The 27,669-nt window shown below is 37.1% G+C and overlaps 1 protein-coding gene across 1 annotated transcript; it reads right to left on the bottom strand.

The window, feature by feature from the left end:
• Window positions 1-1,762: 1,762 nt before the first annotated feature.
• LOC131592903 (YY1-associated factor 2) lies at window positions 1,763-26,661 on the bottom strand. The gene is made up of 4 exons (XM_058864811.1): window positions 26,335-26,661; window positions 26,070-26,195; window positions 6,960-7,112; window positions 1,763-4,427 (listed from the first exon to the last, which is right to left on the bottom strand). The coding sequence occupies exons 1-4, from the start codon at window positions 26,358-26,360 to the stop codon at window positions 4,190-4,192; spliced, it is 543 nt and encodes a 180-aa protein (XP_058720794.1). The 5' UTR covers window positions 26,361-26,661; the 3' UTR covers window positions 1,763-4,189.
• Window positions 26,662-27,669: the final 1,008 nt, after the last annotated feature.

The raw sequence follows: 27,669 nt of genomic DNA, 5'->3' as shown, positions 1-27,669 counted from the left end.
TGACATAAGTTGGGGCTTAATTTCAGGTTAGGAAAACCTCTGAAAGCTCAAACTGTGTTTCCAGCACACCCAAATCTTAACATTGAGACAGAAGCATGCATTTGCAAAATGCCATATTAGACTGACTGGTCCACTAGCCAAAACCAGGACTAACTTTTTATCTTATCTATCTTATTCCTGAGTAAGCACAGGCTAAATTTATTACAGGTATAGCACTTGCTGTTGCCTTTGGAGAAATTAAATGTAAATGCCTTTCTATTTCCCTACAGTTTCTGATTTTAAATGAAGTATACCCAGACTCCCTAGCAGGGAGGAGAGCCAAATAAAGGCATGTCACAGAAAAAAAAACCCAAACAGATACAGTTAAAGAACCCTGGTTAAAAAGTACACAATAGACGGTTCCATGCCAAATCAATCCTGTTAACAAAGTAAAATCAATCAGCAAAATGTAGGAAACTGCCAGACTTTTGAGACAGGAGAAGAAAAAAGAATTTAAGATGCAAGATGTGAAGTTTAGAAGACCTGCCTAAACAGTACAGTGAACCAACACAAATTCCAGAAAGAACTGTCTCACATGGCTACTTGAAAATGTGCTGTTCATAATACTAAAAAAAGTAAAGTGCACAAATTATAAAATCAAACCATTTTTGAGATTTTACAATCTATGCCTCAAAACATCAAATATCTAGATAAACACATAATAGGTTAAAACTTCAGTCATATTCCTAATTAGTGACTCTTACTGTCAAAAATTTTAAATTTTTAACATTTATTACTACCGCCTTTGTTGGAATCAAGATTTTATATGGCATAATTCAACCTGCTACTGAGTAGAAAATTTTTTGTTTATCTCCAATATGTAGATTTAAATTAATGAAAAAAAGAGATCAGTCAACTGTATATTTGTTCTTTTCCTTATATCACCTATAATCAATGGCAAAGTTAGGAAGGTAAGAGACTGAATTACTGTACACTTTATCAATGAACTATTCATACTTAATTTTCCCCCATTTCTCTCCCCTTTTCCTTTCTGAAACCAGACAATCAACCAGCACATAAAGGAACTCATTTACATGGAACACTATCACACTTGTCTTTGTGGGGCCACCATTTCATGAACATCCCAGGGTGTATGGCTGTTGAAGACTGGTGCATATATAGATTTAACAAATAACAGTTCTTATGCAGAGAGCAATCACAGAGAAAAATTACCTAATCAGAACACATTACAACATTAAATTTTCACTTTTTATAAATGGGGTAAAGATGCTTTTAAATATATTTACAGTTAGAAAAAAATACTTAGGATTACTACAAGTCAAAATTATTTAGAAATTATGAAAGTGAAGTTCATTTAAATTATATTATGAACGGAGTCAAATGCAGTATTTTGCTTAGAATTTGTCTACTCTGCTGTCAGTATTGTCATATCCCTTTAATCACCAACAGACAAAAACTTAACTCTGCTTAATGCTAAAACAAGCGTCACTGCAATGAAACTCTGGCAACCTAATAACGCAGTTAAAACCACCACAGCTTTTAAGATCCTAGCTGACTTCCACAGCACCTGTAGTAGAAATTGCTCTTCAATGTCTTGTTTCATAGAGAACAGTAAGACTTTTTGCATTCCTTTTGATAACCAGACTTGTACCACATTTTGAGATTGTTCTCTAGAGACAGTTGAATCATAGTAAAATCTACTCCATCCTTCCTTTCAAACCAATTGGCTACTTAATTCTGAAGATAGAGTCCTTTTGTTTGCAGTGCTGGGTGGTTTATTCACACAAATAAAAATACATTTTCCATTTATTGAATTACTGGTAATAGATTATTATTTCTTTGCAAGGAATTCTGAAATGTGTTAGCATTCATTACATTTCAAATTAGAAACACATTTCATAAAACTTCTTGCAATGATATTTACTATCTTTAAACTGCTTACTTTAAAGAGTTTCAGCTCTTTTGTAATCCATTACATCAGTATATTCTGAAAATAGTCCCACCTAAAAATAAAATATAAAAAAATAAAGTTGAGAAGCATGTATTTTTCTTTTAAAAACTAGTGTATGTTATTCTGAACACTAGCCCAGCCCCAAAAACATTTAAGAACCTTAAAAAGCATTGTTTTACAGATACTAAATTTGGCCAGGTAACAGCAATGAACAGACATTCTATTTAGTAAGATAAAGCAGAATACATAATAAACAGGTCAGTAGTTATCCATCTGAAATAGCCTATAATTAACATTTGATGTCTAAAAATTTTAAACAGCAACACCAAGGAATGAGGTATGTATGTTCTCAGATATCACATCAGACTCTCATTTTATGCAACTAACTGTATTTAACAACTAGCATCTTACAAAATAGAACAGTACCATTGTGCCTGTAAAAGTACTGCATTAAAAACAGAAAAATACATTACTACAAGAAACCACCAAACATCACAATTGTCAGGGGCTACAAAAATCCATTGTTTTCAAGCCTTTAAGAAGACATATCATACGTGGGTAATAATTTGGGGCTGGATTCACTACCAAGAAGGTCCATCTTTTCACATAGGCTTAAAAATATATTTACTTTGAATGAAAAAGAAAAGGCTCACAGGAGTGTAAGTGCCCTGCCTCACTAAAAGGAGCTAAATGGACTTTTGTACTGAACCAGAGTATATAATTTAAAATCTATACATGAATTGTATGTATATATCAAAACACTTATTGGTTGTAAACAAAAATGCAAAATTTGTATTCACAAAAATATTTTATTGGTAATTTTACATAATACCGGATGGTATTGTAAATAGCTCTGCTCTTTATCAGTATATTGCTAAGTGCGTAAATGTTGTCAGTTTATGCCATAAAGTAGGATAGTGAGTCTTTTTCAAATTATTTATGACATAATATATTCTAATAGGCCAATTCAATATTAAAGAAACTGATTCAGGACCAAAAAAAATAATAGCATTGTTATTTCCTTATCTTTGTGCAACATCTGATATTCCTGTACTGAAATGATAAGTGACTATGTGACACTAGAAAAATCTGGGGCAAGGAAACAGCACTAAGCAGAAATGAGAACTGTAGTTCTGTTCTTTTTAAAGCTTTTCCAAACTTTCATATTTTCAAATAGTTTTTGCCAAATGCATCACCATCTGAGGTTCAGTATTCATTACACAACACAAAATACCAGTGTACAGCGACAAAGCAGTACTTTACCTGAATTGCAAGGTTAACTAATCAATGCTTAGAATGTGTTTTCTATTTTGCTTGTAAACATTACAATAAGTGTTTTAAGTGTCAAAAAATATTGGTAAAACCATCAACATAATTCAGTAACAGTAATCTAGTAAAATGTGTCAAACATTGGCAAAAATCCATACAAATGTTTCTTTAATAACATTTTTCCTATTTAACCACACCAAGTACCAGCAGGTGTTTTTAAGAAGATAATTATTATTATGAAAATTCTGTTGCAGCAATAATTGATTAAGTTGATCTCTGACTTGCATACATATAACTATGTTTCACAATTCTCAAATAATACATATTTAGGCAGCTTGAACTATGTTATAAAAATTTAAATTCAGTACATGCCAATAGTAGAGACTCCAAGAGTTGTGTTAGAATTCACTAAACTAAAAGTGAAAACGGACATACCAATAACACTGCATAATGAACATTCAAACCACATTTTCATGGCACCCTTACACATGTAGATTAAAAAGTTGAAGATGCTTCATAAGCATTTGTAGATAGCATTTAAATTATTACAGAATCACACAATAAGCTGAGTTGGAAGGGACCCAAAAGGATCATCAATTCCAAATTCTGGCCCTGCACAAGAGAGCCCCAAGAGTCACACCACGAGCCTGAGAGCATTGTCCAAATACTTCCTGAACAGTCAGGCTGGTGCTGTGACCACTTACCTGAGGAGCCTCTGTTCCAGTGCCCAACTACCCTCTGGGTGAGAAACCTTTTGTGGTATTTAACCTAAACCTCCCCTGACTCAGCTTCATGCTGTTATTGTTTCTACCACTGCACTTTTTTCTTTCTTTTTTTAAACTGCATTATATGTTCCAGTCGACAGATCAATTATGCATGACTAATCTGTCATGAAAATGTGGTAACAAGTGACAGAACTTATGTATTTGCATGTTTTGAAGAGACTAAAGAAACAGGAGGAAATAAACTTTAATGAGATTCCCCATTCAGTGATGACGCTTCTCCTCTGGGTGAAGATGACCTGGACATTCCCCTCTCTGTGTTGTCAGAGCTAGAACCACTCTGACTGTGTTGATCTGCAGAAGCAGCACTGGAAGCAGGTGGTGACTTAGTTTTCTCCTTAAAGTCTGTAATAATGACTGTCAGATCTCCAACGGTAACTTCCAAATGCTGAGCACTACTTCGATCCACATTTTTCAACCTTGGCCTAAATAAAGCAAATAATTATATTAAAAGCACACAAATCATCTTATCTTGTCTCCCTCCTACTTTTTAGGAGCTCTGGAGAACAAATGTGTATATATGACTTCTTTTTGCAACCTGTAATATGTAGGAAAACAATGTACCAGAAGTATTAATGGTGGAGTGTTTCCTAGTATGTTTTACATTGAAAGAGTTGAATATAACACATTACCATCTCCTAAAACTATTTAGAAGTTGACATTTTTTAATGTCACTGTGCAGCAGTATGTATGTGCTGCGCATGTGAAGGTTTTTACTTTCAAAACCCAAGTCTGCCTTTATTGTGACTATGCAAAGTTATAAATTTGATCCAGGGAAATGTCCATCTCTGCAACAGCCTGAAGCAACAATTCTAAGTAGAAAATTATGTTCTATAATGAAGATGTTGGTGTCTGTCTTTTGAATTCAACAGCACAGACGTGTTAACTTGCAGCAGGTGTCACCTAATTTCAGAACCTCGCTAGGACCACTCGTATACTATTTGAACTGGATTTTGTGTTTACATTGTTGACAGATAAGTCTCTTCATTCAATCTTTTAATTGTTTGATTTTTCACAACAAAAAGAACTAAAGAACAATTTGACTTCTCTTTTGCCTTCATATTTTTTCTAGTGACATGCATAAAGTACTTTCAATTTAGTCCTTTCCTATAATCACCATGAAAAACTGGTACCAGACCGTTGAATTCATACAAGCGTCATGAACAGCACAGTTTGTGCATTTAACTGTCTCCACAGCTACCACTGGCACAAACTGCGATAAAATAATGACATCACATGCTTGCAGGTGTGATAATAGCAAAGTTCTAAACTTTACCCTATCATCAACTTTGTTTGATGTAGAATTGGTTCCCATTCACTTCAGCTGAAATAAGTCATGCCTTTTCTCCACTAGAACTGAGATAGGCTTTGACATCATGCTCCCCCTGAGGCTGAAGCAGCATGACTGAAGCACCTCAGAAAAAGAATGAGGATCTCCTGATCTGCATCATGGGAATAGAGAGAAAACTTGAGAATTATCAACTTGTGCAAGTGCTATGTACCTGGAGCTTATAAATTATGGTGAGTGTGCATGAAAATTTTTATAGTTGTTTCCAGCAGTAATATACATATTTTAAAGCAAAAAGAAGAGGATATCCTTTTCTCAAAGAATGCTGAAGAAGTATGTCTAAACTAATCAAGCATTCTTAACTTACCATCCCACCTAGTGAAATAATTTTTGGAAAAAAATTAACTTTGAATGTTTGAAGCATTAAAAAAAAAAAAAAAAAGAAGAGCAAGTCTTAATGGAAGGTAATACTGGTATTTCAGCCCAAGATTTTATTTTAGTTATTTTTCAAATTTTCTTACTCTTTCCCTATCTCGCTTTTTGCATTTTTACTGTATTATTGCAATTTATCCATTTATTTCAGTTTATAATTTTAATTGGCATAACTAAAGCTCACTATGCTAACATCAAATGCTTCATAACTGAAGTACTTCAGCTGTATGAGGTAAGCTTGTAAATTTGACTATTTAAAAAACAAAAAAGGAAAAGAAATAACACTTCAGTGTCCTTAATCCTAACTATGACTTTCTTAATGACTGCTCTCTACTGACTCTCAGTCCCTCCCTTGTTCTGATCCTAATGATCCTATTTCAGGCACAACAGAAGCATATGCTACTTCTATGCATAACTAATCCCAAAGGATATTTCTTGGCTGGGCTATTTTGGCAGGCTTCCAAAAAAAAAAAAGTTCCTCCCACATTTGCTTAGACTACATGTCTTGTACACTTTCAGCTTTTTTGACACAGCATTCTTGCCACAATAACTTTATGTTTAGATTATGATGAATTAGGGGTTAAACCTGCTGCTTTTGTTTAGCAATTTGCACCATCCCTCCTTACAGCAAGACCAAGGATTTTACAACTGCTTGTCTGTACTGCAGTATTTCATGTCTTCAGTTTTAAGAGTCCTTCAGCATCCCAGATGTGGCAAAGAGATTTCTATCACTAGGTAATACACATACTTTATCCTGTCACATTAATTTATGTGCTCGCTCAGCCCTTCAAAGCTGAAGGGTTCTACAAGGCTATCAATAACCAAGTTATTTTCCCTCCTCATCTGCAGTCTGGTACTGGTTCTCTCTCCTCCCACTACTGTTTTGCATAGAAACTAATCACACCCATCCCCTCTTTTTCCCAGAGATTAATATCATCAATTTGCCTATCAACAGTTCTGTATGGTATGAAAAATACTTGTCTGAACCCTTAAAACAATATCCTAAATAACCCTTAAACAGTCTGTCTTTCTCTGTTCAGCTCATCTCCATCTTCTGGCCACAACTACACACTGCGGGTCTTCATATTTTATAAACAGCCTGAACCAATAAAACTTCACACCAATATATAACCTGTTTGCCACAGTACTTGGAAAGCAGTAAAATCAAAGAACATTTTCTTAGTTTTATTTGTAAATTACATTTTACCACTACTGAAAAAGTTTCTAAAGTTTTTACCTGGTTTTCTTATGACTGTTCTTTTTGCTTGTTGTTTCCTTTTCACTTTTTTCCTTTTCTACTTTGTCTTTTTTCTCTTTCTTTGATTGTGTAGGGGGCACAAATTGCTGAGGAACCTGTTGTGCAACCAGCTGAGAGACAGGTCGAGGTTTCCTGTGTGCACATATATATAGACATGCATAATGCTTAGACTTTGCAAGTCTCAAACTGTCTACACTTCAGTTATCAACATTAACCATCATTGTAAGAAGAAATATTGTTTAAACATATCTTGATGCTAATACTTCATTAAGATAGCATATAAAATTTAAACCCATTATAGCCTTGAGTTTCACTTACTTGCATTATCAACAAATGAGATTCCTTTTTTTTTATTTTACAGGGATTTAGAGACCATGTTTCCAATGTGCCCTCTTCTCGCAGTTGTCATATCCAGACAGAGACCTCAGAGTAAGCTCCAAATGACAATTTTTCCAGAAACAACTTTACCACCCACTCCCAGCCCCTTCAAATGCTGAAATGGTCTGATTTGACTCTAATACAGAAGCAGACAATCCATATCACAAAAAGGAAAAAGCTGACCTTTGAGATATCAGAGCTAGAACTATCATTTGGCTTATAGAATTGAACTTAAGCATTTTCAGCTCAAAAAATTTATTGGAGGCAATAATAAATCCTGCTGTGTATCATTTTTATCATGCTGTCCACTGGAAAAAAATACACTGCTAATTGATATTAGTATGATATAGCTGTCAGAACACATATACTTTGGAAGTTTTTGGAAGCAACAGAAACATAAAATGACATTCCATTAGTATATACACAGTGCAGGTTTCCAAGTTTTGATCCAAACTAAAAACCAGTGTGAGAAGAGCAACGGCAGGTGAAAGGATTTCAACAGTTTATTATTTTTACTTTTTCCAAAATATTATTTTGAAATTGATTAATTTTTTTATTCTGTTTTGCATTGGAATACAATGATCCTAGTCTGAAATGAAACATTTTACTCATTCCATTGCAAGTGTATTTACTTCTTCTGCAGTTCTGGAATTAAGAAATTTCAAGTCACAATATATAAACAAGTTTCTGTTATTAAGCCTTTGAAGATCTAAATTTCTTCTCCACAAGAATGCTTACCCTGCCAAGCTCTTGGGTTTTGTTAATTGGATTGTGATGTTAAGCTTTTTAAACTAGAAAAAGCACAAATTATATGCATTGTGATACTCCAAAAATACAAAACCATTATTAAAGCAACAGAAGCTATCAGTTCACACGCATACTTATTTATCCCAGCCCACAGGATCACACTACTGGCACTTCTTACTTGGGTGAGGAGATGAGAAAAATAACAAATGCAGAAAATCAAGGCAGCTACCATTAACAAGTTATATTTTCAGTAATGATTGCAACAGTTCAAGTTACAGAGTGGCAGCCAAATTAAAAGAATTCATAAAGTATGGGAAAGACAGTTAATATAAATCAGCTGATATTTCATGAGTCTTCACAGTATGTCCTTAATGAATTAAAATAAATTAAAAGACAGACTATTAATAAATTGTCAACACAATAATAGTTTGGGATAAAAACCAGCCTACCCCTTACCCACTCATGAACTGAGCCTACATTGACTCATGGAGGGACTAAGAACAGGAACAAATCACTTTAGTGAAAACTACCCAGCTTATAGCAATAGGACCTTGCAAAGCACACCCTGTATTAAGCCCACAGTGAACAACTCAAATGGACTGAATGGACTACAGACGTCTAGGTTAACACAGTACTTAAGACATTTTTAAGAAAACTTATCTCAGAATTTTTTCAACCTTTTGTCACCTATGTAGCTCATAACAGAGCAAGAACCACCAAGGTGCAATTGATGCACAAGCTTGTAATTTCAGGTGGAAAACAGCTGTGATGTATAAAGAAACCTGATGATCTGTCTTGAGTTGGAAGATTGCTCTGGGATAGGAGATACAGTTTGTCATGACAGTCAAGTGACAATCCCATCATTACTACACAGTGACCTGAGAGTATGATTGGACATGTTACTTATGAACTAGGACACTAGTGAACTTGACACACAATTGTTTCCCAGGAGTGTGGACAACACCATGATTATGGAAAATCGTTAAATAGGGTTAGTAGAGAGGGGAAAAAACAATCTTAGACAAGTAAATTCTCAATTTATAACAATTTCGGTTCCTGAGGGCAAACTAGATAATTTCTGTTAGAGTACAGCTGGGAAATTAAGCTTAATTCTAAATCCTGGGCTTAGAACTTTTTTCTTAATGCCATAAAACAAATGAAGCTGAAAAAATATCCTTGCAACAAGGAACAGAAGTCAGTAAAGAGAAAAAAACCACAGAAATCATGTTTTGGAAGATGCACTAAAAATTAATCAAGAGGTTCTATGTGGCTTTGCTGTGACAAGAGATTCCCTCTATTAAATCCATCTATTAGCCATCCTTTTTGTTGTCACTTTTTTCTATAGCTATCAGTTATATCTCCATTCTAAATTTTATTATCTGCTTTCTCATGTCCCAATTTATTAAATGAGGCATTCAAGGTTCCTATGTTAAAAACATCGAGAAAAAAAGTAATTCATCTCTCAACACTAGGAATGCCTTTCAAGTGCTCATTTTTTTTCCCCATGTACTCAAAAGGGACTAATGAACTGCAACCAAGCACTTCACAAGCCATGCAGGTGTCAGGAGATAACTCTACTGTGTCCATGAAGCTTGAACCTGACAGAATTGTTCCTGATAAGTGGTAGCTGAATCATGTCATTCAAGCATGAATAAATTCATAGAGAAAAGGCTATTTCAGAGAAGATAAAAGTTAGAGAAACTATCCCTGTAACAGGAAATTGATTGTGATGATTTGCCAAAATACATTTTAAATTACTTGTTTTCAAAACTAGTTAAACATCTCTTGTAATACGCTGCTACAGATTAAGTAGACATGATGTTAACACTGCCGTTTGTTGATATTTATAGTAATTTAATCTTTAAGAATATTCAAGAGCACCTGAGTTAACTGATGTTTAGAAAGAAGCTCTATAATCTTCTGCATTAAGATTACAAGCATTTTTGTCTCTATCACTTGACCACTGTTGGACCACCACAACTGAACAATCCAGAACTACAAGCAGAAATGTTCGTAAAAACAAGACCTATTATTTAGCCAGCCCCTAAAAGCTTTGTATTTTTACCTTGTAATTCCACTTTAGTCATTTGAAGGAGAACACTAAGAAAGGCATACGCTATTACAGAAGAGCTAGCAATTCTTTCCAAAGGTGAACTTTACAGTTTAAGCACTCTAGCCATACTAAAAGACTGATTTACTGAGCTTCCAAGAGATCTCTATACATCACATCTCTGAATATTGCATGTCCCCTTCTCTACTACCTAGTTTTCCTTTTCAGAAGAAGTTACCTTTCTTCTAAGTTGATATCAGCCATACTTCTACCAACACTTCTATTCCAATCTCATTCATTACAGTTTTGTTTATTACCTAATTCCGATGTTGTTTACAAGGTCCTACTTGATATGCACTTCATAGACTCCTCTAAAAAATTAGGAAAACTAACGTTTTCAATCTTTAAACAGCCAACAGCCATTAAGACAAACATATATGGATAAAGTCTTTGTCTTCCCTAAAATTCACATAAATGCTCAAAAACAAGGATGCCATCATTTTAACACTAATCTTCTTGTTGGAGGATGTAACTACATTTTATCTTATCAGGTTTGATCTAGCTGCTGGCTTATGAAGCATATTTATAGAGGCTGCAGAAACTTGTCTTTGCTTTAGCAATTGTTGTGCAGACATTCAGTACTGATACTCTCAAAGGAAGAAAGCACTTAATACTGCGAAGGATGGACTGGCTTTCATTGTTGACATCCTTTAAAAAAAAAAATTTATAGCACAGCAATTTAAAAGCCTAGAGATAAAAAATACTCGAGACCACATGGTATCTGGAACTGTTGCCCTGAATTATTCCCATGACCCAGAGATCAACACAATACCTTCCTGCACATAAATAATTTTGGACATCTCACATGCTTCCTTGATTTCCCTCACCTACTATTCACCAATAACCTATGTTAACAGTATTTTGACTAATTTGATACAATAAATAACTTGGTCTCCTTACAGCAAAACAGATCCATTTTGAGAACCAAAATAAACAAAAAATATCTATACAATACTGATGAGCAACACATACACCAGAAGTACAGTAACTACATATGCACAGTGCTGCTTCTGCTTCATCACAAGTCCATAAAGCATCTAACGTCTTCTGCACTTCTCAGAGTATAAGCTCCAATGCTGACAGACCTGAACTTTAGGGTTCATCTGCTACAGTCTGGAAACAAGGAACATGACGGGGCCAACTGTGACAGTTTTTCCATAAACCAACCCCAAACATACCTATTTCTGAAGAGAGTCTACGTTAGCATGAGGTACCCTGCATGTAAAGTTAGGAGTAGGATTTGTCCATTGGTGCCACATATCCTGCATGGCCAGAGCCAGCAAATAAGACTGCCAAGTAGCACACAGTGCTGCCAAGCCAGTGAAACTGCTGAAAGCACAGTGCTTTTTCCAACCTGTTGAGGGAAGTGTATTGGCATCTATAATGTGCAGTTCAGAGGCTTCAGACATCCTGATGAATTGGCAACTTAAAGGCACATTCTTTCCTGAAGTTCTATCTCCTGTTTTGTCTATTTTAATACTGCAGAAGTACTAAAATTACAATTTCCCAATTGAAACACAATGGGTCTAGATTAAGGAAATGCTGTCTCCTCAGCATTCAATCAGAAAGATGCTCTTCAACAGAAAAGCTAGACCCAGAATATCAGTCAAGCAGAGCTTCCATTTTAATGCAGTCTTTTCCTTCCTGTTCCTCTTCTCAAGTCCAACCACCTCCTGGCTTCAATTCAGGCCAACAGCTCTTGCCAGAGACTTATCCTGTCTGAAGTTGTGAATTATCTGTGTCCTAAAGCTATGGACACACTCAACTTATCTAAAACTTTTAAAATAGCACATTAGGCCTCATACTTAGGTCTGCTACTGAGCTCTGGTCAACTTACCTGCCAAAGTTTTCCTCCAATAACTAGAGAATAATCTAGTCCAGTTCTACTTAGCTATCAAAAAGCTGATACAGAAGGGTATGTCCTAGCTGCCCAAGATGGTGTTGATTTATTTTGGGTTCATGGACTCAAGTTTCTACAGCAAATACTAATCACTACCTTTGGAATGACGGCAGGATTCAATGAGAGAAGTAATATCATGGAATCAAAGCATCATTTAGATTGGAAAAGACCTCTATGATCATGATGATACTATCAAACAGAAGAGGCAACTATTACATAGCTGGAATTGTCAATCAAACAGAACAGTTCAAGACTGATCAGCGACATCTTATTTCCTACCATGTTTTCCTTCCCAGAAAATAAAAAAAACAGCTCCCAAGAAAAACAAAGCCTGTGCTATTTCTTCATAATTTTTCACCTTTTTTAATGTAAAATCTCTACATGGTCTATCATACATTTAAAAATTTCAAGTTTTCAAATTAATTTCATCCTTTTTTCCACTTCTTAGGAAAAAAACCCCACCACTAAACCAAATCAGGTATTATTCAAAGGTACCCCTAATCCTTAAGCAGTACCATCTATCTACACTTCAATTCCCTGAAGAGAGACATTGACTTTTTGTTCAAGACAGCAGATTTATTCCACAAGAAAAAGAAGAAATATCTGGAACAGAAACCTGACTGATTTCATCTTACCCTTGGTCATAGAATCCTTTCCTTAAAAAAGAAAAATCTTTATATTTGAAGTATTCTTCCCTTTCAGGTGATTCAGAAGGACAGAATAAATGCTTCCAAGCTAATGCAAGTTCCCACATCTTCTATCAACTTCTTGCTGCTTTTAGGCCCTCACTGCACAGGGCTTAGGCAATGAGTTCAGCATGTTTCTGAACATCAGCTTCTTTCTGTTCCACCAGCATGGCATGACAGGACTCATTCCTTGGAAACCCATAGCCTAATCAACTAGCACCCTGAATTTTATTCTCCAGGGTTTTACAGGAATTAGCAAAATTGCTATAGTCAAAAGGTCTCATGAGTAGTAAATCTATTTATATAAGTCACCTATAGTCAAACTTGTGAAGCTGGCTGCTATAGAATAGAATCAGTACAAAAAAGAAATGCTTTTGCCTTTACAGTTTCCACATGACTTTTTTTATGGTGTCTTCTTGGGAAAGTCTTGAAGATTATTCCAAAAGCTGCACTGTAAACAAAGGGTATGCTGATGTATTATGGATTAAATTTAGAACACGTGTTACAGTTCTGATTAATGTAACAAAGTCTAAAATCAAAGTGTCAGGCATTCCCAATTAGGCATCTTTGTGCAAAGCATAAAATAACAAGGTCAAACAGCTTGTAGGAAAAAATACCTAGAACTACTCACTGGGCTTCAGAGAAAGTCAATCAGGTCCTCCAACTAACCATTCAAGTTTTCCTGAATCCCACCTTCCTCTTCATTTACTGCCTATGAAGGACAGTTGCTTAAAAAGCAACCTTCTGTAAATAGAAGAGATGATCGTATCCCTCTCTCATTCATGCCCTGCAGACTTGTCTATCTCCTTTCCATCTGCTCCTGCATTTCTAACTGAGCTAACTCAGCTATAATTTTTTTCCAAATGGAATTCCAGCATCATTCATATACTAGTATTCCTCCTCCAGCAGCTTTTGCTACTCCCTCATCTAGTAATGATTTCAGAAATGCCTTGAAAACACTCCAAACCTTGATAAAAATCCTCATTTGTTGACGTTTGTTTCATACATGTCTTTCTAAAATTGAAACAGAATACAGTTAAAGGCATTAAAATCTTGTTGGGAATGAAGTTGAATCATTCAAATTCTACTCTGTTCTCTCATTACTACACTGGGTCATCTCACAGTACAAATGTACAGGCTTTAAATATCTTATAATTTATTTGAAGATCATTTTCCACTCACATCTATCCTAAATATTAATGTCTCAAGAAGCTAATAGAAATCTGATATCCACATTAATACTCTAATGTCCATTTTTCCAGTCATTACTGGAATCTCAAGAAATTATCTTCACATATTTTCTACTTCATCATCATATTCTAGCTAGTCTCTACTCAAATCTCCACCACGTCCTCATTTCTCCAAGGTCCACATTCTCAAGTATCTCTTAATACAGTAACTAGAGCAATTAATTTAAAAATAAAAGGTTGTTCCTAATCTTGAAAGCAAGCAGATATATACAGGGAGAAAAATAGAAAAAGGCATGATTTTACAATAAGCAGCTTTTTAAACAAATTGAAGGATGTGAAGAAGTGGTTTTAAGTAGATGATTTTCTAAGGAATGAATATGTGAATGAGTAACACATTAATTAGAATACCTTCAAACAGATATGAATTGTTTGAGCAATTCTTACAGCATTTACTTCAGTAACTTTTACAAGGCACATCTGTAGTTGAGTATTGTAGCAATATTAGCGTATAAAAAGTAAACTTCCTGTGCATTTTCAAAAAGACATTAATTATGCAAAGATCTAACTAACTTCATAATAGAGCTTAGACAGCTTTTCACTCAGCAGATCACAGAACAGGCTGCAACCAGCAGCTTTGGAATGTGACTTTCCATGATGGATGGATGACGTAGATTTAGATGTCAGAACATCTAAATGGCTTCAGAATGAAAGAAAGATATTTCAAGTTTAGCTTCTGCAATAAGTAACACGTTACCTTGAAGTAAAACTTACTAAGCAGTCAATAAACTTTCCTCCCACCCTTTAGCCAGGTTTTTTTGAAGGTTACCTCCCTTCTCCCACCCCCACATACTGATAACAAGTTACTATATCAAGCAAGTAATTAACATTCCCAATTCCTCAGGCATGTTTTTATTTTTTCAGAATTCTTTCTGCAAAACAGTTAACACTGACACCAGTGATTTTTATATCTATGTCCCTTTCAGAGTCTCTTTTCCCTCCCAGCGTAGCTGGTTTTAAGGACAAAAAAAAATGCAAGCAATTTCACCTAAATATTCACCTAAAAATTAAGCACATCCATAGCTACCTGACTCTTCCTTCCTTTGAGCTAAGAAGAACTTAACTTCAAAAAGAATGTTTTTCAGGACTAGGAACTCACAAAAAATGTAGGAAGGTTGAGGCCTACATTTATATAATGTTGAAATAGTACTGACAGTGTTAAATAAAATAAATAGGACCAAATTAAATTTTGCATCATAATTTTATCAAGTCTTAAAATGCAAAACAATTTCCTACAAGTCAAGAAATTGTTACCTGAATTCTTTATAATACAGAAAGAAATAACTACAACCAAGACACACATACATGTATTAAGGCACTGCAGCAGCTGTCCTAATGTAATAATGCTGGCAGTCAACACCCAATTTGACATATAGAGAGTGGCAGAGTCTTATTAAACTTCCAAGTAAGAATGCAAAAGCTTAACTGTTACATTTTAGGCTGTTCATTCAAGTTCATGCTTAAATCTGTACTATTAAGGTGTAAGCATAGGCAATCTGGCTGCACAGAAACCAAGCAAAAAAATTCCCTACCTTTTTACTAATCTTTCTTTGTACTTCAAGGCAATGAAATTTTCAAGTGTTAGCTTGACAGTAAACACTTAAAAGCATGCAGTATTTTTAAAAATTCAATCGTAAAGACAATATTTTTGTCAAATATAAAACATTAATTCCCAAATAATTAGAGAATTGTTAAGCATTTATATGCACAAAATACACAACAGCTTTTAATATATCCTTGCATATATTTGCAGACTAGTAGCTACATTTTCAGATTTTATTTTCTTCTATCGGGCAATTTTTCAACTAGCTTAACACTTTCTTCTAGATTTGAAACATAAGAAAATTTGCTTTTTAAAATTACATTTAACTTTTCATTGACTATCATATCTACTCCACAATCCCTTTCTGCAGCACCTTATACAAGAGCTTTCAGGTTCTGCCAAGCGACATTCCGTAACAAAGGAAGTTGTTTTTTCAACTTCACTTTAAACCCAGCACAAACCTTTGTTCCATTATTATTGCTGGTTTTTGAGATCAAGTTCCAGTTAGCCACAGCTTACCTCCTACTAAAAAAAATAAAAAATAAAAAAATGTTCACAACAGTGATTATTAAAATATCACATCAGTGATAATATTTAAAGTGAACAGGAAATAATCAGGGACACTGTGTATACTAAGTAGTATTGCAAATGGTGTGGCCAGTTAGATCTTGCAAACTTTCTCATACACAGAAGCAAGCAGCTCACCAAATGATGCCACTCCAGATTTTTAACAGTTTAAGTCCTATGAAAAGTAAAAAATATTTCTTACTGCCAGTTCTTGTAATGCAAGTGTAAGTTGCTAGCAATTAAATTAAATCACTAGCAGCAGAAGCAGTCTTTGGGTTCTGACACAGATCAGCTTACTCTCCCTCAGTCATCAGCACTCTATTAAGCTATTCACCGAATAAAAACTATCAGATTAAACTATGTTTAGCTTTCCATGTCACATGAATATGCCCTCACTAATCACCACACAAAGCTATTTTGTGAAAAACTAGTTTATTGCTACATTGAAGCAGTTCATGATTATATGCATCTTCAACACTTTGCTATCCAAAACTATTTTTTCTCATTATCATTACTTCTGTCATAACCTAGAGTGTTAACCGGCCATTTCACTGTCTCTGCAAATAATGCAACTGAATAATTACCACAGTGCAAACAATGGAGCTAGTGGTCTGTATGAGAAAACATTATATAGATCCATCTGCATATAGCAGAGTAGCAATGCAATTTCTACACATCCTATTTATATTTGAATTCTAACTTTCAGACAGCTCTGATTTCTGCTTTCATATTTTTAGCTGTTTTACAGCATGAATCATTTACTTGGAATTCATCCATTCAGTGCATTTCTAGCAATTCTATCTTTCAATCAAAGCTGATTCAATTAGAATAGACTCACATGACCCATATGGTTTTATCAGTCAGTGTAAAAATGTGCAGAAAACTACCCCTTGAGGCAGTGTCCCTATTTAATCATTCCCTTAAAGGGAATGCCCTATTTTCCAGATGACATTTAACAGCTGAGGCCAGCAAGTCTCCTGAAGACAACTGGTACAGTGCACAACAGCCTGCTCTAAGAAATATCTGTATCAGGACTTTTAGAAAGACAAAGTTCATCTCCATGGATAGTTTTCAAAGCAGCCATCAAACATTACTTCTCCAACAACCAGTTAAAAAGCTCCAACTTCTTGCATAGTGCTGTTAGAATTCTTCCCCATATGCCACAGGCTGTGGTGCACCGATGCTCAGTGTGAAAGCTATATTGAAAATATTCATCTTGAGAAACATATTGCTATCAACTAATTTATGCTTCCTAGATGACGATGAGCTACATATGAGCAGGGGTCAGGAAGCTCAATTTCCTCTAAGGAGGCAGTGTTTGGGAAAGTATTTACAGAAAGAGGAGTGGTTAGTCTCCTAGACCCCTAGATCCTTAGGATTCATGGGGAAGTGACCTCTTCCAAATGCCAATCCCACAATCCTTCACACTGCTCCTCTGTCTCTTTCCTGCAGAAACTGAAACCCTCTTGCACCTGTGCAAAAAAACAGGTAAAATATGAGGATCACACTAATGCAGCAGCACAGTCATTGTTGCACTGCATACAGCCAACATTTGGTACAGCTGGTTTTGTGATCAAACTGTTTGCTGAAGGAGCTTGCTTCTGACCCATCTTATTTTCTCTGCACTGCAGGTACCATCTTCCCAAAAGCTGGCAGCAATCTAGAAACTTCTTCCATTCAGAGTCAGCCCCACAAAGATGTCCATCTTAAGTAGGAGAAAAGGCTACACACTTTCCCTAAAAAAATCAAATCTCCATAATGTCCTCCATTAAGATGTATATTAACCTAAAAAGATGCTACAGAATGAGTCCCCACATTCTCTTTTATCCTTCTTATTCAATTACAGAGTTTCTAGTGCATGACCCTAAACACAGATTTCAATGATAGCCATAAAAAATAACTTTCCTTTCACAGCATGTGCCAAACCAACATTCTTCAGCTTTTGGAGTTGGGAACTCCATTTCCATAGTGAATTTTCAAACCCCTACTGATTCACACATTTTGTTTTTTCTACTAGGTACAGTCATAAAAGCTATATAGTACAAAGAAAGTATGTTCAAACATTTTGGAAAAGTTTAAAGATAGGTTTCAAATCTTCAGTAAGTTAGAATGGGAAAACTTTCAATTGCTTGTTTCCTCCCCACCCCTCAACTCCTAAGAAAACAAGAAAAAACTTGTAGCAGATGTCAAGGTCATATCTTCTAGTCTTCAGTCTGACTTTTGATGGAAAGTTTGCCAGCCAAAAGCGTCCCAACAACATTCTGCAGCTGAACTCTCCAAGTTCAAGCCTGCTCTACATCAGTGTACCACATACCAGTGGAATGCACTTCAGAGAACAGACAATCCTCAGGATCTCTCTGTCCTACTTAAACCAGGATAAGCTACTGTGTGAAAGTATAAAAATTGAACACTTAGTTATTTTGTTCTAACTAGCCTACTTCAAAAGTATCTTGTAGCTAGACTGTATGAGGCAAGACGACATCATTTGATACTCGGAGGAAATGTTCTGCAAAGCATACTGTCCTAACCTGACTTTTCAAGATGAAATGTGCAGATATTTCTATCAAGTTTTAAACAGGAACAGGCATAGTGGGCTGTCACAGCAATCAAGGGAAAATTGGATAAAAAATTAGGGGCAGAAAATGCAAATTCTCATCACTTTACGAGTGATACAAGAGCTTTCTTTTTAGCAGCTAATCTTCTCTTAACATACTTCATCTTATTTTAGGTGTTTATTCACATCCTGGTAGATTTTAGTCTAGGACAGACAATTTTCCCTAGAAAAGATGCATAGAATAAGAATTTAGAACACTGGTGGCACTAAAAAAACAAAGATAGCAATTCCACCCAAAAAAAAAAACCAAAAAACTGCACAGAAAACCACAAAACAAAAAACAAACAAAAACTCCCAAACAAACCCCAGAAAACAACCCCCACTACTTATGCCCCAAAGGAAAGTACTTAATCATGGAAAGAAAGCAAATACTGGACAGCATAAAGTCTCCTTTGCTTCAGTACCCACACAACAGTTTAATTCCATATAACCAAATTAAACAAGGGAGTATGAGATCAAGTTAGAATAAAAAAAAATAAAAACCAGACCACTGAATGTTATTTATGGCAGTCAACAGTCTCTAATGAAATTCATCCTCAGAAAAAAATGTTTAGAGAACTACAGGAAAGGTGAAAGAAGTCATCAAGTACTTCAGAAGAAAAAAAAAGGAAAAAAATCATAAGATGGGCAAATAAAAATCTCAATCTAACTCAAATTTCAGAAAGATACTAGAATGAAATTATTTAAGAATGGGGAGCATTAAAGCATAAGTCCAATTGGCTTGACAGTCTTCTGTGTCAAGACAGTTTCTTCCTTTAATGAACTAGTAGCCCTGCTGACTAGGAGAAAAGAAATACATGTTGCCAGTCTTGACTTGCATGCAACACAGTCAAAAATATATTCTCCCACTTAAGTTAAGCTATGATGAGGACAAAGTTGCGCAGAATGAAGTTCAAAATTCAGGTTTGCTTGTTTAATAGTTCCAACCAACCAGCTGTAGACATATTTACATGTATCTGTGAGACAGCCTTTACAGTGAGATTCCACAGGCATCCTATTTAATATTTTTATTTTTCCTTTGGACAAAGGTATAAGGAATAGAATAAGAATCAATCTGAGAGGTGGTGAGAACGATCTGACAAAACAATCCTGCATGAAGGTGACTCAGAATGAAAATTATGAATTCCAAAAAAGAGTACAAAGCACAGCAGGCCCCACAACTAGATGAAAAAAAGCCCTACTTAAGTACCAAGATATAAAAGGACACCAGACTGCAGTGGATCAAGTAGATTATAATTTTTTATGAACTTCTCAGAGTAACTAATTAAAATATCTGTCAGGTTCAAAATTATGAAGATTTAATGTGAGATTTAACCTTAAAAAAAAAAGTTAACAACACTCCCCCTACTCCTTTCTAAAATACAGACTTGATTTTTCTTTTGGTTGGCTGTCCATCGCATTCTCTCTTACCCATACAAGCTACACCCATGAGGAACATCTAACAGAGCCATCCAATCAATAAAAATTCATTCGTTGTTTTATAACAACATTGAAATTGATGTGTGCAGAACTCTCAAGTTTCACTATATTTTTCAGAGAAAACAATGCCTAAATAAATTCCTAAACAATTTCAAAGATTACTTTTACAAACTCTTTTTAAAAGTAAGACTGGAAGCACAGAATGAAACGTTACTCAATGGCCATCTACAGAGCAAGAGAACTATTTATTCTTGCTCTTCTTCATAATTTAATATGAACACTAAACCATAGAATTTGTAATATGTAACCCATCTTTTATGAAGCTCTATATGACTTTTCCACTCACTTCATTCCTGCAGATATTTTTTTCTCTAAACTACCACAAGTAACAAACAAAAGCTCTTGAGTCTGTTGAGCTTGAGTCAGTCACGTATTTGTAAAATCAGCATGACAGGCAGTTCTTCCTCTTTTTCTCCTTCCCAACCTTCCCCCTGACATGCACGCGCATGTGCACACACAGAGGCTGCATTCTGGAAGGCAGAAGAGTCCTTAACAAGCTGTTGTGAAACAGATATGCTAAACCAGATATACAAGAGAAGTACCAACTCTCTGTCCTCAGCAGTATGCATTTCAACAGAAATACAAATACCAGATTTGATTAAATGTAACTGATTTGTGCTTATAAACATCCAGATGGTACATGACTAAACACATTGCCCATGTTTTCTGAAGAAAAATGACCTTGATATCCAAGTTAAAAAATTAAACATTTTATTTATGAGTCTCAAGGCACAAAACAAACTCATGGCAGTTCCAAGTAGAGACCTGTATCTCATACTTAGGAGATGATCAGATATGCTTACAAAATACATTACACAGCCAAACTCTCAGGCAGAGTCAAGGAATATAGACCAAATACCAAGGAAATGTACAGATTCTATTCCAGTTCCTTGTATCTCACACTCTTAGGTATCTGGTGGGATTTAAATTGGGCTTTTCATACCTTAGCCTGTGACAAAAGGAATGATTCAGTGATGAAGATCAATAGATCATAGAATACAGAAGCCATGCCCTCATTTGGCTGGTTATATATTATCTCTACTTCAGCAGTAAAGGACATTAAGAGGTATATATCCCAAATCCACAAAAATTCATCCTGACTAAACATTACCTTCTTATTCTGGCTATAAATTTCAGGGGCTATTTTATAAATTATAGTGCATATGAGAGCTCACTCAACATGTGTATCAAACAGGAACCATTTAAAAAACCATCCTAAATCCAAGTTAAGAAAAAAAGAAAAATCCACAAAACTTCACAGAAGTAATTTGTACCTGTCTCATTTCTTCATTCTCCCTTTCCCCCCGCCAAAAAAAAAACAAAAAAAAACCCAAAAAACACACACACACAAAAAATTGAACAGCATCCACTAAGAATCAGATTCACTGGCAACATTAAGTTTTTATTGAATCCAAAGCAAGTAATGAAAATAGTTCTAAAAAATAAAATAAAGCAAAACCATAACAATCATAAAATATAAGTTTGTATAACAAATCTTCCCTTATTACTAGCTAAGAGAATACTGTTAGTAAAAATATCCTTTGAAATTTGGTCCTTTTTTCTAATTTAAGAATAATGGAATGTTATCAAGTCTGAAAAGGGGAAATTGACTGCATGTCCCTGCATCCTTTTTTCACTTGTTTACACAGCAGAATATCATTCCAAGCACTTCAATGTTTACAAAGCCAGTATTTGCAGCTCCTCCTGTAGCTCTCACTACACTGCCCTGGATGCTCATCATTCACACTGAAAGAAGATGTGCTTTGTAACAATGTGGAAAAAAGAACAGGATCCTGCAACTAGAGATCAGACCACATGCATAAAATCCACATGAAGGAAAGCAAAGCAACAGGTAATTTTAAATCTAGATGCTACTGCTAACTGAATAAGAAGAGCATTAACAACACTCTGAGGAAGTTAAAGCAGAGAGGTGACAACAGGGCAGTAAACACAGCCTCCTAGAAGGCAGCAGAAAGTAGGAAACACACACTCCTTTAGAGGGAATGCCAAACCTCTTGTGTACTTCTTCCCAGAAACACAAACTCTTAATCTTCAGCTTTACAACACATCTAAATTACAGTGACTAATGGTGTTAGCTGGCACAGAAAGCAAAATCCAAACATCTATTGAAGGACAGACAAACTGGGAGCAAATACTCGCTCCAATAAGGTCTGTCCAAGGATCCAGCCCAATTCTTGAAGGTCAGCCAGTATTGGTATGCTCCTGATTCAGACAGTGCCATGAAGAACAGAAGGAAAGAAAGAAATTGCCAATGGAGACAACTTTCTTTTGACAAAGCAGTAATTGTGAGAATCAAACCAAATTTAACAAGCCCATTATAACCTCTCCAGGAGCCACAAAATTCTCTTCCATGTTTTCAGCATACCATCATTGCCTCTGTTGCTTTTACACAGTTCCAGTCTGGGCTTTTTCAATGTTCTAGCAAAGACTTTTCTGTACAGCATGAGTGACAGAGGGGAAATGAACATTTTCAAGTGATTTAGTCTCAGCAAAACTGAAACAATTTCATGGGGCAAGGAAATCAAACCACTAATTTAGCCCAAGAACTTATCCTCTTGCCAAACTACAATAGCTTTTGCAAACAAGAAACCTTCTCAAAAAGGTCATACAATTTCTTTATAATGGAAACTATTAGGCAACCTAAATATATAGGTCGCCACCAGTTCCCTCTATAACAGAGTACATTAGGGTTTTATTCAGTACTCCTTACTTGTGCTTCTAATTAACTTCAGCAGGGGATTTGTTCAAGAAAGGAGTAATTATTACAGTCCTATCTATGTTCCTTACATTTATATACATCTTTCATCTTAAAAATTTTCAAGACACCTTAGAGGTCACATGTAGAAAATTACTACACACAGTGCAGTCTCCTATGAAGAGGAACATATGAATTTCTCAGTACCCAAGGAACAAAAAAAAATAACTTAGGTTAGAGAGTAAATACTAAAGTCATGTGTACAGGGTCAGTGACATTACCAAGCTAACATCTGACAATAGCTGTAGAGTAAGAGGTAGAGGGATCTCCATCTAGCAGATAGGATCTTCGTTTCACATCTGACTTGTAGCACATGTAACTGGCACCATGCTGGGGCACTGCTTTAGTACTAAACCAAAGAGTGCCACCTTGGGAATCAGTTACACATTTCCTGAAGCATCCAGGATTTCCCTCAGGACATCACCCTCCAAGGACAGCCCAGTTTAACCACTCAATGCAATACTGCCATAGACAAAAAAGTTGACTTAACTCCATAATCTAACCTGCTTTGAAAATTCAGTCTAGAAATAAAATATAATAAAGAAATTGCAAAATTTATTTGCAGTAATCTTAACAATTCTATCAGTAACTAAAGAACAAAATCCACTTCTAGCCTCTAGCACAAAAGATAACTCTTTCAGAGAGAAGAAATTATTCAACAGTGAAAACAAACTCTACCTGTATCTGAAAATACTTCTGCAGAGGTAAATGTGAATAATTAAAAAAAAAAGTTTTAATCAACTTTGCACCTGATTTCCAGAGGCCTTCAAACCTACTTAGCTTCAATACAATTTCCTGTTTTCCCACCTGCAAATCTGGTCACATTTAGTGAAGTTTAACATGTGGAATCAGGTATTACACATTTCAACACAAAGAAAGAGATTTCTCTCAATTTAAAAAAAAAATACAATGTCTTATAGACAAAGGTCTAATCAGTAAAAAAAAAAAAATAAAAAAACCCAAAAAACAGAAAAAAAAATAAAGCTTTTAAGAAAGAACTATTGCACAGCAACAACCATGCTGATGCATCAACTTAATCTAACATCAAGCTCCAAAATGGAAGACTGAAATAAATAAAAAATGCATTTTCAGTGCCATCGAAACATGGTTGTATTGCTGTCCTGCCCCACGTTGATGAAAACCATTCTGTCCTATAGGAAACAACAACAAATTCTTTAACAACGTAATAATTTAGCCACTTGGACTCCAGGTCCTTGGGAAAAAAAAACAGAAAACAACCACCCAGCTGGCCTTTTGTGTTTCTTTGGCACCCTAATGATTCTCTTCATGGACACAAAGGTCTACTTGCTAGCTCAAATCGTATATCAAAACTGCAGACAAAAGCTGCCTGGCCTAAAACCTCAACTTTTATCTACCTCATGCCATGTGTAAAACATGGATTTTGCAATCATATGAAGATGCAATCCATCTAAACCTTAGGGGAAAAAAGAGTCCCCTAAACCTACTCAGGGATACACTGTTACAGAGTTTTAAGTAGAGAAACAAAAATCAACCAATCAACTACAGTTGGCATACCAGGTTACTGTCAGGGAGAAAGTGGAAACCGAAGAAAGAAAAAAGACATTTTGTTGCAAAATTATTTAAAATATTAAATATTCAAGTAGGGAGACTAGAAGACAATGAAAATATTTGTTTCTCAGAAGTTCAATTTTTTGTTTGTTTGTTAAGTTTCAAAGCCTTTATCCAGCTGAGTTTCCAATGCAGTAAAACATAATTTTAAATTGACTTTTCTTATCAAATTGACTGGATGTTAAGGAGACCTTTTTCATTAATTCAGCAGTCTTATTTTGCTGAACATTACCAATCTGTACACATCTCTCTGTGACATAAACATAATGCCATTGTTATAACTGGTAATCGTAATATATGTGACAGATAGAATTCCCTCTCGTCACATTTACCTTACTGATTTCCTTTGTTAAAAAAAAAAAAACCAACCAAACGAACCAAAACATTCAACTAATATTCACAACTGAAGTTATGAGAAGTCCTTCTAATATCCATTCTGTTTTTCAGAAGTCAGGGAAACCAATTCCAGAAATAAAGAATAATCATTTTTGTCAAGTAATTGGACCCAACCTTGCACTTAAAATTTCAAACATGTAACATTTATTGCAAGTCATACTCAGCACTGCTTTGACCAATATCTATAATTTACTTGCAGCTTTTGATAGGATTGCAACTTGACTGCCATTTAAACTTCTCTCGTTGATGGGATTAACCCACAGGTATGGTGGCGGTAAGAAAGGATTCTTGAGCGACATTCTCCTCCGTTAGCATGCACGGCTACAAGTGCACTCAAGCTCGTTTGTAAAAAGCCTCCATTCCCCAAGCACACGTTTAGGCCACCGGCAGGCACAGGAACCAGTTAATCCACAGCAAGCTTTGCGACTGGTGTACAGAGAAAAGGTCCTCCTGGGAAGTCACAGTTACACAGGGAGGCAATTCCATAAAGTGCAATTCAGCTAACAATTCCTCCCTAAACACTGAAGGGTTATAATCCACCCCCTCTAGCCCTCGGAAACCTGCACGGTGATGTTCTGTGATGAAAAGCGAATTAAAATAATACTAATACTAATCAAACAAAGGGGATATGTATGAGGCGAAGTTAAACTCATAGAAAAAAAATAATTTAAAATAAAAAAAAAAAAAAAAAAAAAAGGTTAAGTGTCTTAGCAGGCACACCCTAGCTTCTCCGTGAGAGGGGCACAATCTCTCCAGGGTTAGGATGTGCAGGCAATTATGCCCTTCCTGGTATTTATTATTTCTGTTTCTACACACGCCAGCGCAGCGCTGGGTCAGGTTCACCGAGGAGCCCCGGGCCGGGGGAGGCTGTATGCTCCCGCCCCCACCCCTGATAAACGAGACCCGATTCCTGTCACGGCCGCCCCTCCCTCACACCCTGGGGATACACCCTGGGGATGCACCGTGGCTCCCCCGTGGCTCCCCCGGCCCCAATTCCTGTCACGGCCGCACAGCCGCTCCCCCGCCGCCCCCGCTCCCGCTCCGCCGGCGACCCACCGTGTGGAGGTGCCCTTCCTCACGTCGCACATCAAGCACTTGAAGGCCTCGGCGCTGTTGCGGAAGGTGCAGACGCTGCAGTCCCAGTACCCCTCGTCCGAGGAGGGTTTCGGCTGCCGCTTCGGCCTGCGGAGACACACGCGCGCCAGGGGCAGCACCGGCCGCGACGCCCCCGCCGCCCCCGGGGCGCCCCCGCCGCCATCGCCGCCGGCCCCGCGCTCCCGGAGGGCCCGGGGGAACGAGAAAGCGCCGCCGCTGCCCCTACCTGGTCGGGCTCTTCTTGTCTCCCATGCCGGCTCCAGACGCGTCCCGGCCCGGCCCCGGCGCGGCCCTTTGTGCGTTTGTCAATAAGGAGGAGCGCGGGGGGTCTCTGGGCTCTAGCGGGGACCCGGGGAGGAGGAGCCGCCGCCGCAACCTCCAGCTGTCGGGGAAACTCCCGCTGCCGCCGCTGCCGCCGCCTCCCCGCTCACGTGTCCCCCCGTCGCCAACCAGCGGCGCCCGCAGGCCGCGGCGCCCGGCGGGCCGCGCACGGCGGCACCTTCGCTCCGCCGGCGGCTCGGGCGCTGCGAGCGGCGGCGGCGGGGCCGGGGCAACGCGGGGGCTGCTGGGGGCGGCGGGCGGAGCGGGGGCGGTACCGGCGCCGGGGGGCGGCCCCGGCGGGGAGGCGGTGCTGGGCAGGACGGGCAGACCGGCAGTGAGAGGGACTGCAGCCGGCCTGCGCGGCTCCTGCCTTAAAGCCGCCCATCTGTTATCTCCCGGGGTTGCTCGCGCTAGCGTCTGGATTGTCTTGTGCTTCTTGCCACAGAAATTGCTCCAGGCCGTGGTTTACAGTAAGAAACAAACGGGAATAAACTGAATACGAACTTCTGCTTAGAAGTCTTGGTCTAAAGCATCCCGTTGGCCTGAGGCCAAGGGAGAACACCGTGGGTACCAATACAAAACCAGGAGAGAGTGGTGTTACCTTGTACCCGCGTGCAGGGCGCTACTTTTGCACTTAAAAGCTTGCAAGTACAGCATGGTTCTTATACATCATAGCAATCTCAGAAAGGACACGGCTGTTTATCACCTCAATTATCAGAGTGCACAAGATCCCAGTCACAGACTAGGATGCCATTTTGCAGGATGCTGTGCAAACAGAACAAAGAGCACATGTCCTAAGTACATAACAAAGACAGCAGCTAGACACAGGTAGAGAGCAGAATGCAAGCGGACAATTAAATGATACCGGTCAGCATCTCACTGGCCAAAGCTATTACTGATGCATTGCCAAGAAATGATGGGATTTCGAGAACAAAATACACCCAAGGGGAGTTTTACCAAAGTGTGTGAAGACGCAGACGCGTTTAAAAATTAAGCAACTAGGAAACAGAGGAACTTTCTGATTCTAAATGCAAAGTTGTCAAGACAAATTTCAGCTAGAAATATTGGGATAGAGAGGGATTAATAATTAGGGAAGCAATTAAAGACCCTTTAATTGGAACGTAACATTTATGCAAAAGAACTAACACTTTTACAATATTCCCAGTTTTCTCTGTCTCTCTAGGAATGCTGTGTGTCAACAATTGGAATCCTGTGTAGGATTTACTTGTGGCTGGCCATT

The sequence above is a fragment of the Poecile atricapillus genome, chromosome Z (assembly GCF_030490865.1).
Source record: "Poecile atricapillus isolate bPoeAtr1 chromosome Z, bPoeAtr1.hap1, whole genome shotgun sequence".
Lineage (NCBI taxonomy): Eukaryota > Metazoa > Chordata > Aves > Passeriformes > Paridae > Poecile > Poecile atricapillus.
This window is presented reverse-complemented; position numbering and strand designations above follow the sequence as displayed.